General features: G+C 41.6%; 2 protein-coding genes across 7 annotated transcripts in view; one reads left to right on the top strand and one right to left on the bottom strand.

Moving 5' to 3' along the window:
- LOC137100564 (retinoic acid-induced protein 1) overlaps window positions 1-2,171 on the top strand; it is a 55,525-nt gene extending 53,354 nt beyond the window's left edge. For all 5 annotated transcript variants that reach the window (XM_067478452.1, XM_067478450.1, XM_067478451.1 and 2 more), the window contains one exon: window positions 480-2,171. In XM_067478452.1, coding sequence (XP_067334553.1) covers window positions 480-594 — 115 coding nt within the window. In that variant the 3' untranslated portion in view covers window positions 595-2,171. The remainder of the gene's footprint in view (window positions 1-479) is intronic.
- Window positions 2,172-2,701: 530 nt separating this feature from the next.
- On the bottom strand, window positions 2,702-17,274 carry srebf1 (sterol regulatory element binding transcription factor 1). Of its 2 annotated transcripts, none has more exons than XM_067478455.1 (19): window positions 16,921-17,274; window positions 14,376-14,975; window positions 12,602-12,780; window positions 12,352-12,489; window positions 11,961-12,179; window positions 11,706-11,820; window positions 11,354-11,511; window positions 10,709-10,925; window positions 10,361-10,545; window positions 9,919-10,180; window positions 9,492-9,658; window positions 9,131-9,299; window positions 8,894-9,002; window positions 8,534-8,643; window positions 7,527-7,659; window positions 7,242-7,407; window positions 5,988-6,203; window positions 4,932-5,043; window positions 2,702-4,413 (listed from the first exon to the last, which is right to left on the bottom strand). In XM_067478455.1, exons 1-19 carry the CDS (start codon window positions 17,027-17,029, stop codon window positions 4,193-4,195), a joined length of 3,585 nt encoding a protein of 1,194 aa, XP_067334556.1. In that variant the 5' UTR covers window positions 17,030-17,274; the 3' UTR covers window positions 2,702-4,192. The 2 variants fall into 2 exon arrangements, with proteins under 2 accessions (XP_067334556.1, XP_067334557.1); XM_067478456.1 differs by having other exon boundaries at window positions 12,602-12,777.
- Between the last annotated feature and the right edge of the window lie 76 nt (window positions 17,275-17,350).

The following is a 17,350-nucleotide window of genomic DNA, read 5'->3' as shown; positions in this document are numbered from 1 at the left end:
GAAAGCACTCCGCCAGCATCACCACACCAACGCAATTAGGAGGCGTTCCTGCTGTGTCTTTCACAGTGAAGCTGGTTCACTGGCCAGCTGCATCCATCTCCCCACTCCTGCAGACTGCAGCCAGCTCGCTTTCATGTCTGCGCTCTGCAGATCTGCACAGAGACACTTTCATACAGGGCTCAGAGTAGCGTTGCAGCACAGGAGATTCCACTTGCAGTATATCTGAATGTATATGTAGTCCAGCTTTTGTGTTAATAAACACGCTTCACGGTTTTATCATATTTTACATACTGTATATGCTTATACCACATATTAGACTAAGGCTGATCTATGATCTATTATAGGAAATTATATGTACAAGCATGTGAGATAAGTGCTAGTGTAGGTGTCACAGAGAGTAGAGCAGAATACTTTTCTATTTTTGTATGTTTGTGATTTGTATTTATGGCTCTTTATGTTTCTTTACCCTTCTTCTACAGGACCTGTAAGATACACCAGTGTACCACCTCCACCACCACCATCTCTCAGCCAGGCAAGCACCACCTATTCAGCAAGGCAAAGGAAACTGCTGTATTAACAGGCACCAATACCTAAAAACAAATGGTGATGACTGATGGCAGACATGGACATCAGCCAGTTGGGCAGGGGGAGGGTAAAAGTTTACACTGAGGTGGAGCTAAGAGGAATCCAAGCCCCCAGAGATTGGCTCCACACAGAAGAGCTGCTCCCTGACCCTGGTCTGGAAATGTGTTTTCTGAACTGAGCCCCTTACTGGATGGCAGAAGCACTGTTTAACAGAGGGATAGACTGCGCTTTAGAGACTGTGTGCCTAGGGCCCACGTGCACAGACGCGCTGTTTGAAATGCAGATCGAAGAATGTGTATGTATGCGTGTGTGTGTGTTCTGCCTTCGGATGGGTTGCTATCATATTCAGACACCTGGTGGACACTGATTGGACAGGAGCATCCCTCTGGCCACCTTGTATGTGAGCCAAGAAGTGTGTGTCCGTGAGTGTGTGAGTGTGTGATAATCATCGAATTGTCATTCTACAGCCCCCATCATCTGTGTGTTTGTGCACGTGTCCGTGTGAGTGAAGAAGTGCACCTCCAATTCAAGATGTCATGCATCAAAAAACAAAACAAAAAAAAACAGCAGCCAACCACTGGATGTACTATTTCAATGTGTGCATTTGTGTTTAAAACAAGAGACAAGGTGAAACAAGAGGAAATTGTACATGATCATGTGCTTTACAGGTTCTAAATATTCTGATATTGAAGAGTTAAGAAAAAATGGACGCAGTATTTTAATATAATGCTCTTATCTTCTGAGATGTATTTTGATGTGCATTATGCCTATATGACATCATTGTGTCACCCCTTGGCATATGTCAGGCTTTGTGTTCTTCAGATATTAAAAAAAGAAATATGAAAAAAGAAAAAAGATAACGCTGTTCAAAACTCCATTCAACTGTGTGCACATTCAACATGTACAATAGATATCGCCATCATCACTTGAGAAGTTGAAGATCAGGGCTCCCAGGGTTTAGCTGGGAGTCAGGTCATCTCATCTCTATGTACAGTTCAGAAGTATTACTGTTAAACATTGCCATGGTGTATGATTATTTCACCTACCACAGCTGTGCAGGAAGATGTACATTCATTTCAGATCTCATTCCACGTCTGTTTGTGTATCTCAAATGTAGCCTCTTTCACTCTACTCATGTAACAACACTCTGTACAGGGTGTCCAAGTACTGGTCAAATCAAAATCAGACATATTTAAGTATTAGAGCATAAAAGAAAGTGCAAAAACACCACACCAAACTTTCTCTTTTATGAAGCTCATTATTTAATGGTGTATATAAGTATTTGATGCTGTTTAAATGTAAGATGTGATGTACTAATATAATTGTGTATAGTATTTCCTAGAGATGTTTATTTTCTATAAAATGGAATATGTTATTGCTTACAAAATGTTATTAAAAGAATCTGTTGATGAAAAAAAAACAAAACCTTTTTTTGGAATGTCACTCGTTTTAAGTTGGAGCATGCCGTTTTATTGATTTTCATGTCTCTCTGTTTGGAATCGATGACACAGCATCACTTTGTTTGAAATGTTTTTTGTAACGCCAATGTTAAATATACCAGCACTTTTCAATGCTGCTATGACCAACGCCTGCTCTTTTTGTCTTTACTTAACATGCACTAACATTAACACACTGAAGGCACAATTGGGATCAGCATTTTTATATATATATTTTTTTAAATAATGTGCTCGTGAGTGGGGACAACAATATGCCACTCAAGTGTGCACAAATATAAAATAAATAAAACAAGTCATTTTAAACTACTATACTAGAACTAACTTTATAGTCTCAAACATACAAACATTTAAATCGGAAAAATAAATGCCCTCTTTGACAATCTGAATCATTTATTGGACATTATGGGCAACCACTTTCTTTTGTCCTCTGCTTTTAGAAATGGCTTGTGAAAATGTATATATTCGAAAATAATTTAACAGAGACACAGATTTTATTATTTTCTACCCTAATAAAAAGCTTTACTGTATTTCACATGCAAGTCCATAACCTACTTGCATGATTTTGAAATATGTGGAAGGAGATTTAGCTGCTTTTTAAGCATCTGGTATCAAGCTCGATTGCCCTGCAGAAACTGAAAGCACAAGAGGAAACAATGAAGTTTTCTTTACAAAATGTTTTAATATTTACAACAGAAAAGGATGAAAAATGTCAGTTAAAGGACACTGAAACAATACCTTCCGCCATGGCTGTGTCTTATTCATTTCAATCTGGCCTCTTTCATCATTTCACATTTGTGACAATACAGAAAGCACACTTGTGCTGGGACAAAAACACATGCCAAATTTTTTTTTTAACAATCTTCTTAAACAAAATAGTCAAGAAATGGTTCTGAGCAAGTATAAGAAGAGCAAGTATTGCTCTTTATTTTTAGAGCTACAACCAGGAGAAGATTTGATACAGGCCCTCTTTGGAAAAATAAATCAGCTATTATCAATTATTTTGAAACTTATGTAACTTGATGGAAAAGTGCCAAAGGTTCACATTAGAGTTTGACTTGTCAGTTGGCGATGCCAAAGTTGGACAGTGCTAACTTCTATTATCATAGTTGCATACGTGTGCAACAGTGCAAAAGGTCGGTTGAGTCAGACAACGTGACGCAAATGTCACCTTGTTAACTCGATACTGTCTGCATTTTGGCCCTCATCGCCATGGCAATACAGTACAGTAACTACATTATTTGGGCCTTGTCCAAACCTACCAAATAAAATACAATTAAGGGAAGAAAAATAAGCAAATCTTCACTCTGCGTTGGCAAAATACTGCTTAATCAAAGTTCATAAAGATTATAAATACATTTTAAAATATGTACACAGCAAAAATGAAAAATGACCTCATAAAGCCATATTATTACTTATTGAACTCAGCCTTGCAGGGCTAGTGCACATAGACACAGAGCTTGCACAGCGGGTCACCTCACCACAGATTAGTGAAAAGTGATTCAAATTAACTTCAGCACCATCTCAACCACCTGTGTTGCGGCATCCCACTGAACAAAGCCCACGGTCAGACTAATCTTTAATTTGGTCGTTTTCCTCCCATGAACAAGAGACACGTCACTCTGCAGCCAATCAGAGCAGCCCGCCACACCAACCCACTGAGCACTCCTGCTTGTAGAAGAGCATCTGTGTAAAAAAAGACTGGAGGTGGGACTGTACTGAGCAAAATGCAGGGCAAATATCAGTTTCATGCTTCACACGCACACACATCATTCACGCTGCACCATCCATAAGGCGGACATGGTGGCTCCTCTCTGTGGACAAACTGTGGCACTGCGATTTATTCTCACACGTTGATAAAAGGAAAACGGTTATGTTCTGATATCAATCAGTAACAACAAGAGTGCAAATTCTACAAGAGCCTTCTCATGTGGGGTTGAGGTGGTGGGAGGGGCAGTGCATTTAGAAAATTCTGCAATTTGATATTCATTTTATATAATTTACTAATCTGGGTGATAACTCCACATTAAAATACCAGACTGCATGTCTGTGGGAGCATGTGTCTTTCCTGTCTGTGTGTGTTGCTGTATGTCAGAGATGTTACTATATACAGTGTCCATGCATGTCTCTCAAGTCCCCCACCCCTCCCTTCTCTAGCTGTTGGTGACAGTAGTGCCGCTGCCCAACTTGATGATCATTTGCTGGCAGTCGTGGAGGGTCCTCTTGTCTCCCAGCTTCTCCAGGGTGCGGGCTGCATCGGCCAGCATGCCCACTCTTTGGCCGGGAGCCGATAGAAAGGAGGGAGGAAGGTAGCGGCACGCCAGCATCACGGCCTCCGCCTGCTCCCGCTGGCCAGGCCGCGTCTCGCACTCCTCTGCACAACAACAACAAAATAAAGAATGTTGTTACTGTGGTATTTCACATGAGCTTTTTGATGTCATCAGCTACCGACAGCCAATCAGACTTCAAATGATTCTTGTTTAATTACTGATGGGATTTAGTTCAGTGAACAATTGAGCAAAATAGATGGGAAGCTGATTAGAGCCACTGATTACAGCCAATCAGTGTCTCTTGGAAAAATCTAAAAAGCAATCTGTGATTGAGGTTTATCAGTAAGCTTGAGATTTGTGATTATTTTTCTGCCCTCTATTTAACTACAGCATGGTACAGAAAAAGAGATACGAAAAAAATAAAATAAATAAAAACAAAGCATAAACTTGTGGCAACTTGTCGGTAACAAATGATATACCTAATCGAAGAGGTTAGATGAAAGCAATGCAAAAAGACCAAGTACAGCAATTACTAGGTATTCACTTGAATCACCCAAGTGTAAAAAACAAGTTTGTGCAAAATTAAAATACAAAGGACACACACAAGCACAAACACACACACCTGTCTTGGCTCCGGGCGTTGCTCTGCGTCGCAGCGAGCGATCCAGGAGCTGATGTGTGCGGGTGGGACTGGCCCCCGCCATCAGCCTGGCTGTAGCTTCATGGAGGAACAACTGGAACAAGACGGAGGGGAAAGAGATGATAGGAGAGGAGGAGGAGGAGGAGGAGGAGGAGGAAGAGGAGGAGGCGGCATGAGAGCGAGTATGGATGACTCATACAGAATGTTCAGCTGTACCTTGGAGAGACTTTGAAGCCTTGTGAATAATGCTGCTAAACACTTGACTCTGGTATGTGTGTGTGTGTGTGTGTGTGTGTGTTACAACACCTAAATAATTTCCAAAGAAAACTCTATTGTAGACTGCCTGCAAATATGTGCATATTTACATGCGTCTGTTAATAAAGGGATAGGCATCGTAAACTAAACACCTGAGCTCAAATCAGCACTCTGCAGGGTCACTAATTTTACTCTACAACCCTACATTATATAATTAAAAGCTCCACCTTGAACAAATAGAAGCACATTGTACTAATAATATCTCTCACTCTTCATTTTTAGAAACAAACTGTTTTTGCAGGAGTTTTTTTTTTTTTTATATATACTTAATGTGTCCCTACAGTGTGGTAGAGACACCTGGTGCTCTAAAATCACTAACTCTGCCCCTGTTCTGAGCACTCTAAAAACTGAAAATGTCTGAATTGAGATTAAATTTCTGTACACGTCCATAACAATCAGCTCACTAATGGTTAATTCTATGGTTATGCTATGTCAAAGCCAGTGGCGTCTTGAAGGTTATGCAAGGTATCCTTTCCTCTTAGCATAAAATGTGCAGGGCTTGACCATTTCTGATTAGTCAGAAGGGCTTAGCTTAAAATCCTTTAGAACTCAATTTCTCTGCACCCATGTCAGTGCTCTTCTGAGAGTCTGTGCCAGAGGAGGCAATGACGATACCTCCCACAATAGGGTGAGTTTTGGAGCACAAAACACATTTTAAATGAAGCTACATACTGTAGCTTTAGATGTCAATTTACATGTAGTGACTTATATGGTTTTACGTACTCTTCGCATTGCAGGTCTAAAGCTGTGTGCCAGCTTGCGTAGGGAGCTGAGATCTTGCTGAAAGCCTTGGAGCTCAGGTGGAGAGGCCTGATGGACCCCTGCAGGGCCAGTGCTACCCACTGACCCCGACCCCGGGGGACTGGCTCCTTGTTGCTGCAGATGCCAGACATTGGTCCTCATCACCAACAGCAGATCACACAGGAGCAACTGGATAACCTAGAACACGGTTAGAACAGAGACAGGACATGTTTTACTGCCACAAGCCTTCAGTACCTATAAGTATAAAAGGCTTAAACCACTGACTAATGAAAACAATGAAATATATTTCAGTGTCAAAAATCACTGTTCTTTTCATTGGTGCTGTGGTTTGTAAGGTATGTGTCCTCATTGTAAACTTCACATAGGGGGCGTTGAAAGAGAAAATGTGTCTTTCTACTACGACTGGTACTCTTCACAGGGTAAACTGATGTTAGACAAAGCAAATGGCTTTAATAAAGAACCATTAGCAGCTGAATATTCTACAGTTCAGTATAAAAAAAGTAAAACGACATCTAATACCATAAATCTCACAGCCCTTTTTTTATTAAATTCTGAGAAAACTCTCTATGGAAAATTAACCCAAATAAAAATATGTAGTATGATTTGCATTAAACATTATGTGTGGAATGCTAGCAGATAAACAGAAATATTTCCCACCATTAGCTACAACAAAGACATCTACAACATTCACTGCTGTTAGTGGCCCAGCTCTGTGTTGCACTGCAGGTACATTGCACTCTGCTGAGACACACATGCAATGCAACTACAATGCACCGCAGCTCTGGCCATAGACATACACACACTGTGAGCTACCTATCCACCAGCATTACCATCTGCTGAATGCCAGAGGGTAGGACACAGTTGTATCACTGAGTGGAGCTGCTGTGGGGGATTCACTGTCTGTATTAAAGTGTGAGGCTTTGTATTGTGAAGAGAGATTCTGTGTGTGTGTGTGTGTGTGTGTGTGTGTGTGTGTGTGTGTGTGTGTGTGTGTGTATACTTGAGTGATTATGTGTGGGCAAAATCCTGTGTTTACGATTTTATGCACGCACATGTGTGGGCACATCTGTCACTGTGTTCATTCGTGTGTGTGCGTGTGTTTTTTTAGAGTTTTAATGCAGATGCTGTCACCTTGATAAAATAAACTAATAAACCTCACATTGACTTTCGTGAGCACAAATGTGTGAATGCTTGTGAGTGTGTGTTACTGTGTACCTTGTCTAAACTGGAGCTGTGGCAGTGTGGTCCTAGGTTGAGGCTGTCTCGAAGCAGGGCGCTGGCCTTGTCGCTGTAACTCAGGCTCAGCTGGCAGTTTTCTGGCTTGGACAGCAGCGCCCGTACTGCCCTGAATGTGTTCAGACATGCCTTGGGCAGAAGACTCCTGACAGAGTGAAGGGGGAAAAGAGACAGAGGACACAGGTTAAAGTAGTGGAAGCGTGTATGTGTGGGTTATGCAACATACTCTTAGGCCGGCTGCCAGTGTGTTTGTGTTCAACTTACTCTGCGTTCTGCAAACTGCGGGGCAGGTGCTCAACGGTTGGATACAGTCTCTCTGCTGCAGCGTCGTCTCCTTGGAGCCAGTTGATAATCACCACGGCAACAGAGGACCACCACTTTGAGTGGGGGTCACAGCCTGGAAATTGGGACAAAACAGTCCACGATGAGACAGCCGCAGACAAATATATGAATCCTCTGCTCCCACTACATTTACATTTAACATGCATGACTGTGTGTGCGCACATACACTCACGCACACAGCAGCTGTCTACCTCTAAATCAATCTGTTTCTCTTCTCTGGTACAGTCACAACAAGGTAAGCCATTTTGATAAGTCCCTCAGAAAAAAACTACTTTAAGCAGCATGCACGCACACACCTCTTATACCATGTGTGAGCAATCTGAAGCTCTGTACCACACAGCCTTCATCCCCCTCCCTCCTCAAGGTGATCACCAATTTGACAGTGCTGAAGATAAATGGAGCAATCTAGGGGATGCCTCCCTTTCACATTGCCCCCTCTCTCTCAGATCAGTGATCAGTGAGGACAAAGGAAAGTAGTGGGAGGGTGGAAGTCAGCGCAGTTCAAATCAAGCTACTCTATCTCAATAGTGTAAAAATGAACTTTATTTTAAAGCTTCATATTTTGCAAGCACAGGAAGGAAATTGAAGTCAAGGCGGGTGAAGGAAAGATGCGGCAAACAACTCTCCCAAAAAAGACAAGTAGTAATGAAGTAAGGCACTTAAATGTGCTGATGTAGTCAAGCAACAAAACTAGTTTGAAGTTTCAGTCAGCAAATGTCAGCAAAATGCCAAGGTGGAATTAGTTTTTGCATGCAGATTTTGGGCTGGATTTCAAAAATTGCTGCCATTAATTGCCACTGATATTAAATGATCACCAAATTAAGTTATCTACAATAATCTAATTTAAGATAAGTGTCCTTATTTACATCTTTTGGATTTACATCTTCTAATGCATTTTGAAAGAAATGCGAGTTATCAAGGCAACCTACCCGTCACAGTAGCCATGTTGGAGCCGATGGCAAAAGACTGGGATGTAGCACCAGCTGCATCTGACGCACTAATCAACAGCTGGAGATACTGCAGGGCATCAGCATACTCCCTGAGGACAAACACAGGTCGAATGGTTATTTTTGCTGCTGCGTCACCATACATCGTTAATGTTAAATCTATTCTTACCAAAGGCATTTTTTAATCATTTTATTTTAAGTTCATATTAGTGCCACTGTTGTTTCCCATTTTTCTGTATCTATTCACACTAAATTGCGTCACAGAAAGATCCAGCAGGATCCCTGGCTTTGACTATCAGTGTTAAAAACACAATTATTTCGAAGGGTCCCTTATTTTCTTACCCCTCGCCCCGGCTGGGACTTTTCTCCCCATGAGGTTGAGCCACACAGTACAGAGCTTTCTCCAAAAGGTGCTCTCTGAATGCCTGAGTCACCTGGGCCAGAGGATCCACTGTAGGAGTACCCACAAGTCAAGAACAGAAAAAAGAAAGAACAAAAAACAAAGTTTAAACTTATAATACTGTTGTGAGCTTTCCAGAGAAACAATTCAAAGTAGTTAAACATTTTGCATATACTGACCAGTATTGCCAGCCTGGCTGTAAATGCTTTCTTTAGGAGTGCTGCGAATAGCCCAGTCCCCATCTACAAAAAAGCGGTGACCCAGTGGGTGACAGAGCCACTGCATGGCTGGAGGCACGCTGCCGCTGGACGACAGGCAAGCCTGGCGGGCACTGCTCAGAAATACACGCTATTGAGGGGGGAAAAAAAATTAAAAAGTAAGCCAAATGAATGTCAACTTAAACTGTTTAAATTTATACCATCTGAACTTTTTCCAAACAATTTAATGGTCCATTCTTAAAGGGCCTAAAGCAGAAACAGTGCTTTAATGTAAATGACTGAGCAAGACATTTGAACTTGTGCAAGTTCTGTAGGGACCTACAGAGGTGAAATGAAGGATCCTTGGCAGGCTGGCTTTGACCCGTAAAGCTGCAGAGACGTAGACTTCAGCCAGAGTGGCAACAGGAAGACAGGAGCCAGCACACTCTGCCAGGTTCACTGCACTCAAAGCGATGTGAACTGCTGACAGTCGGCTGCCATTTAGTTTCCCTGTATTCACACGGAAGCCAAGAAAATCACTTATTTTTAAACATTTAAACAAACAAAAAGGTGATGTGATAATAATTTCTCTAGCCAAATGATTTTGACACACATTTTTAATAGCACTGAATCAACATAACCTGACTAACAGCAAAAAAGAAGGCTCTTTAATCTTTCAATAAACCTAAAATTTTATGAAAAATGCCACCAAATGGTCAGTCTATCACACTGATTTAATTTGGAAACATTTTCTCAAAAACCATACTAACCTGTCATGTGAAGCTGGTGTAGGCGGTGGTAAACCAGGGCAGCATCACGGCTGCTTTTGCAGGCATCTTCCTGCAGGGGGCGATCAGGTCGCAGGCCACCAGCTCTGGCAGCCAGCCAGCGGCCCACCCATAGACGTTGTAGGCAGAATCTTAGGAGGGACCACAGTGCAGCACAGGCAAGGTCCAACTGGGAGGTGGGTAAGGGACGACCTAGAGCCTTTAAACAGGTCCACAAGTTCTGACTGGCCTGGGCAAAATCACCCTGGGAAAGGTAGAAATTGGTGATGATGTAAAGGTAAAGATATAAGATAAAGTAAGATGACACAGAATACACAGACTAGAAAGGTAATGCCCACGAAGGACACCGATTTTTGTGAAAGACAAAGCCAAATATCTCAAATATATCTCAATTTAAAAAACAAACAAATAAACAAAAACATACTCTTGCTAGATCCAGGTCAGCCTGCTTGCGGTGCCTCCAGAACAAAACTGAGGATCCAGAGTGCGGTCTGGTTACAGGTTCTCCATATACCAAGAGACGGATCAGAACTCCAGATACCAGGATACCATTTAGCAGCCATACCAATATAGTTGGCAACATCCAGTCCATCCAGCTCCACGATTCCTCTATAAATTTGACATATTTTTGTGATTAACGGTAAAAGTTTTACTTTTACTGTTCTATTATAGAAAACATTACACAAACGTGAAGCCCAAAACCAGTCCTCAACTTTGTTAAATGCCATCTGATAGTGGTTTCACTTCATCTCCCTATTTATTCCCTACATACCTGTGCTATCTATGCCCAGAACACTTCTGCCTGCATGATGGGTGTTGGTGGCTGCAGCACTTCCAGTTGAGCTACTGCCGGATGAACACAGCAGAGTTGCCAGTGGGTTGAGGGAGAGGAAGAGGAAAGTGAAGGCGCACAGTGCCATGCGGGAACGGTCCAACATACCGCCAGCACTGCCACCCGATGCCGATCTGTCCAGAGTGCCAACAATCGGCTGGTCCACAGAAGAGAAATAAGACCAATTAGGGTTAATTACATTCAAAGAGCCTGTGTTTACACAGCAGCATTGATTTGATCGCTGTAAAGATTTTTTCTTACACAGATAAGTTGCACTGGTTATTGATTCATAGTTCAGCAAAGGTTGTAACCTATTGACTCTCAATAAGGTTGTGAATTTATTCTCTGCTCCAAAGAAATCATGATTTTACCTTTTTATTTAAGTGCACTAGATTTCAACATTGAAGAGACTTTTAAAAACAAAAGCAAGACATTTCAATGGGCACAATTCAACAAGGTAACCACAGTTTGCTGACAAAAAGCATGGAACTAGTACCTTTTCTTATGTGTAACACTAAATATAATATCCTCAAACTCTTAGTATCAACACTGCAGTTTAGCAGTTTCACTAAAGGCTGCATATACCTTGGTGTCTTCTCCCATTGGACTATCAGGCTCTGAGTCACTGCCACATTGTGAGAAAGAAGTCGGAGAGCCCACGTCAGATGCTGGTGGGGTGGGCAGCTCACTCTTCACATCAGTCTGTCCATCCACTTCCATGGCAACCAGGTCTTTGAGAGACTCTACAAATAGAGGAAAGGGAAGGAGAGCCATTAGCAATTTAAAAGAAAATATATTTTTGTCCTTAAAATTACTGCATGCAATTTGGAACCTTTTAGGATAACAGTAGCTTTTAATAAACCTCTTCACAAAAAGGTGTTCCAACTACAGAGAAGCTGATAAGAAAAAAAGAAGTCCAAAGCATTAAATCACATACTGTTTTTCTGGGCTGCCATTTTAAGAGTCATGTTCTCCTGTTTGAGTTTCTGGTTAGCCTGCTGCAGGTATCGGATGTAGTCAATGGCTTTTCTCAGCACTGCAGACTTGTTGAGCTAAGGAAGAAAACAGAAGGGACTGACTGAAATGCTATAGGAGATAATTGTGAAGTTGAAATATTAGATCTACGGTATGTCATTTTTGAATGAGCAAAAATGACTCGACAAAGCATTTGGGTAAACAATCTATTACTTACCTTGGCGTCAGTACCAGCCACCAGGTCCTTGAGCTCCACAATTTTGTCATTGATGGAGGAACGGTAGCGCTTCTCAATGGCATTGTGTGCTGTGCGCTTCTCCCCCTTGTGAGGCTGGCCAACCGGCTTTCCGCTGATGGCTATACGATTGATGGGCAACTTCTCAGTGTCCACCATCACAGGCACTGTGGTCAGGATGGTGCCCCCACCCATGAATGCCTGGGGAAATAAACATTGGTACAGGAGAGGATAGAAAGAAAGGAAACACAGTCAGCTGACTAAAATCTACAATGTCCCCTAATACTCAATATTATTCAACACTGACTTTCAACATTGTTACACCATTGTTTATCACACAGTGTTAAGTTTGGGATGCATATAAAATGTCTACCTGCAGTGATGTGCTCTGTACTGGGGTGGTAGTAGCCAAAGATGTGGAAGAAGCCACAGTGGTGACAATGCAGGGGTCATGCTTCAGAGTGGTCAGCAGCAGAGACTCAGCCTTGATAAACTGGGGCTGCAGCAACACCTGAGAAACACATACAAGCACCGCAAGATTTACACTTCTGATGCTTATTCCACAACACCACGTGCACTGCACTTATTTTGTACAAGTCCACCTGTCAGCATCACATACTTACAGGTACTTGCTGTACATGCGGTGCAATGGTTTGAGTAGGGGGGCTTGCTGACGTGGCCAGTAGAGGAGAGGTGGCGGTCAGCCCTTGAAGGGAAGTCTGAATAGCTACTGGCTGAATGCTTGGAGGTGTGGATGACAAGCTGGTAGCTGGTTGGCTCACACTGATGGGGCTGCCAGCTGCTAAATAAGATATTCAACAAACAAGTTAAGCAGGAAATTCTTCTGAGTGTGAAGTAATTGTCTAATTGCCATTTATCACCTAATGTAGAGGTAATAATTAAAATGTTTAAACTATCCATGTATCCTTTTAAACAGGCTTTGGCTGGATATGAATCATTTTACAAATGTGACATCTAGAACTTAGGCTCTATTACAATTTGTATACAAACTGTAAAGTGCTTTATTTGTCATTATATATTCACAAGGTGTACATCAAAACTGCGTCAGATGATCAGATGGAGGGTTAGTTGCTGTGACAGAGCGCCGCCATTATGGGCCAACCTGATCCCTGGTCCCTAACACACGTTTAAAGCAGTAGGGAAAACCAGAGCACCCAGAGGATACCTATGCACATTTTGAGAACATACAAAATCCACACAGGAAAGCCCTGTCCAGTCCGGGATTTGGTGGATTTGTAGGTGAAGAGCTGAACTCCAACCTCATTAGTAATAAATCAAAGCCATGTTCATTAGTCACCTCATATTTCTTATCAGCTCCAACTGGATGAGCCATTGCAATCACTAAATAGTATCAAGTCTGGGGAATTTTTCTCAAGGAGTAATAAAAGTGTACTGCATCTAAGTACATTTAAATGCATTTTTTGACTTCAATATTAAAATTTTAAAAAGCATATTGTGTATATCTTCAGTGGACATGGTTGCCATCTGTGACACACACACACAGTACATGAAACACATACAATGAATGTTGTTTGTACGGACAAAGTATTTTGTTTAAGCTCACACACACACACAGCTGAGCAAAGTCTGTCAGATTAGAACTTGGATGTGAGATCAGCAATGGTTGAATAGCCTTGTGCCCTCACCTGACAAATGTAATACTTAAAGCAGTAATAAGGGCTACATAGGCCCAAGTAGTTGGAAGCCATTTAAAACTTTTATTTATTTGACTAACTAACAATCAGCAGACACAAGGGAAAAAATAAAATAAAATAAAAAGCCTTTTGATGCAGGCTTTCTGAAGAGAATTCACTCCCATTATTATATTCATTTCGCTAGTATGTGATTGTTGAGTTGGAAAATAAGTAATCCAAAAAAAAAAATATTTTGAATTACGTGAATTGCACAAATACATGTTTGTTCCTGTGCTAATATACTGAGGAGAGGAGCTAACGCCTTGCATCTGAAGATTCAATATTACAGCCATGCAAGACTTTCTATATTCTATTCTTTCTATATCTAAGTATTGTTTAGGGTGACTGTTACTGTTACTGTTACAGTCTAACAATAATCACTGGCATTGTAGATCATCCCAAATTAAATTTTATATTTGACAAAAATGTGGCATTAATAAGCAAAGAATAAGATTTTTTTTTTAAAAACAAAGGTTCCTGAGTGAAGAGGGATAACTGTATTCAGTGAAGCATACACATCACATAATGGACAGTGGATTTACTTAGTGCCTTGTAACTGCATTAGGAATGACAGTAAACCAAGTTAAAATATCACAATACCATATATAAATTTTAAAAAGGATCTGTAGATACCCTATACCACTCACAAAAAGGTAGCCCATCAACATCAAAGAGTGCTAACCTGTGTAGCTGTTCTGGGTGATGTAGTTGGTCCGGGCTTGTTGGGACTGAGATTGAGCCTGAAGCTGTGTCTGTACCTGTGTCTGTGGTTGTGGCTGTGGCTGTGGCTGTGGTGGAGTCTGGGGTGCAGGGGAAGTGAAGAGAGCCTGGGGTGTGGAGCTGAATGCTGGGTTGGGCCCTTGTGAGCCATTAGGTGAAGATGCCTGGGCTGGGGGAGACTGGCTGAGAATGGGCTGGGGTTGTTCCACCTGTGGCTGTCTGAGGCTCTGAGCCTGCTGTGGGGAGGCTGGTTGCTGCCTCGGGGAGGAGCTGGGTACCTGGGCCAAAGGAGATTGCTGAAAAGTGGGAGGCTGGAAGGTCTTGTCTGGGGTGGAAGAGCTACGAGTAATAGGAGGGCCAAGGAGTGCATCCAGGTGGGGGCTACTGCTTAGAATAGAGGAAGAAGAGGCTGGAGGTGTGGTGGTGGTGGTTGGAGGGGCAGTTGAGGTGATAGACTGACTCAAGCCAGGAAGCTCTTGGGTCGGAGGAGGCCCAGCATACAGTGTGTTTTCAAAAAGTCCACCAAACTCCATGTCCTGGTTGTTGATGAGCTGTAGCATGTCTGAAGATAGAGAGAAATCATAAATCACCATCACTGTGATTGACCAAGTGAACAATAGATATGAATTAGTCAGTGACTCTGATGCACACAGACTTAACATTTACAAAGTCCCCAAATTAGGTCTGGCTATCAAGTGCGGTTCTGATCGGACAGGGTAAATCAGGGAAAGTACTTCAAAGTAGGCTTGAAAATATGTTAGTATCAGTGGGTAAAAACTAAGGCAATGCAAGGATGAACTGCTTCTAACCAAGTAATGACAGCATTTTAAAAAATGTCAAGAGGGCATTTACCATTGAACAAGTTATTGTTAAATTATCAAGCTCAGACAAAACAATTCAAAATATTTTTCATTTAAATTTGTTAAAGAGATAATGTTTATGCTGTTTTAACAGTCCTGACTCCCTAAACAGTTTGTTAAGTGACAGCTTGCAACAGCTTAAATCTGCAAAAAAAAGTCAGTTTTTCCTACAAGTAGTTTTTTCCATACTAAAAATATAGGATTTTGAATTAGAAGCCAGAAGTTTAAAAAAAAAAAAACGCATTCATTTTGATCTTGATGAATGAATAAAGACATTGACAAAAATCTCAGGGCATATCGACATACAGTACAAAACCAACAAAGCAACTGTGGGAGTTTTACAAAGAATATGTGGGAAAGCCATGAAATCAACTCAAGACTATGGTTTCATCATCTGACAGAGTATGATCTTCGAATATGAGATCTAAAACGTTCTAAAATGTACCACATTCATACCACACTGCTGTTAAATGTAAGAGTAATATTAGAAACACAGTATAACAAGCAGTGTTTATTCAGGGCGCTCTTAAATTCTCCTCTGGAAAAATACAAAGTGACAAATAATTTTGGTGTGATAAAGCTCACAAGGAATACACTAGAAAAGGACAATCTCGCAGAGTATATGTTGTGTCTGCAGACAGGCGCAGCAGCCTGGATTTGTAAACCAGTGTTTTGTATGAGGTGATCGCTCTTGACCAATCAGAGCGCGTCTCGGAGACTTGCTATTCCGATCAGCCCAAGACAGGAAAGAGGGAGAGCTGTCTGTGGCTTCACACACGCGGGGTTACTATCGAGCAGCATCATCGAAGGTTACTGTCGGTCACATTCAGCAAGATGGCGAGCATTGCATTACTTACTACTTTTAAGGAAGTTCGGCTTTTCCAAAAAAAAAAAAAAAAAAACTCTGGCAATGATCATAAAACTCATTTTTACGATTATAGAAATTATTTAGTTAAAAGTTGCAGCACTGATTTGTTTAAATGTAATTTATTATCTATATCTTTGCAACATCAAATAAAAACTGTAATCGCCAACACAGAATATGGTTATAATAACGCTGCTTAATCTAACAATTTCACAAATACTAGAGTTAGTGTCTGTTGGGTCAACTGTGGCTTGGTGAACCCAGCCAAGAGGAACGAACGACAGTTACCTCTGTATGTGGAGCAGGCTGGGGGCGGGGCGCACTCGCGACCATTTAGCAGCACGTTAGCTTAGCCTACTAGTTTACAAAAGCCGCTCTAATAATCGGTTAGTTCTGTTGTAAAATAAGATAATGACAGAGTTCTGGCACTGCATAACACCTCATTGCGGACGTCTAATAAAAGCACATATCGGTTTAGCTAACGTTAGCTCACCTCCAAATATCATTAGCTAATTGGTTATCTCTCTGCTATAGCTCAGTAGTTAATGATGGCTGATGTAAAATAATGTACTTCAGGAGTTAATCCTTTATGCTAGTCGCCGCCGATGCCGTATGATATTAGTTCAGATGTACATCGGAAGTCAAAATAATAAGGGAAACACACATGGCATGCAGAAGGTAACGTTAACTCAAGTCACAATTAACTGCTAGTTATAGGTTTAGCTAACGCTGAGTTAGCGGTTAAACTAGCTAAAGCTACACTTCTAACGTCATATTCTTACCATCGATGTCGCTCAAGAGGGCCGTGTCAATATCGCTGGGATCATTAAGCGTCAGGGTTGGATCTAGATTATCCAACGACTGGTCGTCAAAAGACATGGCCATGTTCATCTTTTATTTTCGTCTCGGACGATGTAGACTTTGACAGGTTGTTGAATCGTTTAGATAGAAGAATCGGTAACTTCTCACGGCGCTACATCTGCAGAAGCGCCGGGTCCCAAATGTACCTAAAACACGCGCAAAGTGACCTGCAACTTTCTATTGATGTGTCAACTAACTACACACTCCTACCCCCATGATCGTATAGGGAAACTTGTCAAACCAAGCCAAACACTGGAGCTCATTCAGTGCGAACGTGCTTACAGCGGCAAACGAGCGAACCCACCCAGCCGATGATGATTGATAGGTCCGCGAACCAATGAAAGCCTTAGG

Source organism: Channa argus, chromosome 15 (genome assembly GCF_033026475.1).
Source record: "Channa argus isolate prfri chromosome 15, Channa argus male v1.0, whole genome shotgun sequence".
In the NCBI taxonomy this organism is placed as follows: Eukaryota; Metazoa; Chordata; class Actinopteri; order Anabantiformes; family Channidae; genus Channa; species Channa argus.
The sequence above is the reverse complement of the archived record's forward strand: the minus strand, read 5'-3'. Positions and strand labels throughout refer to the sequence as shown.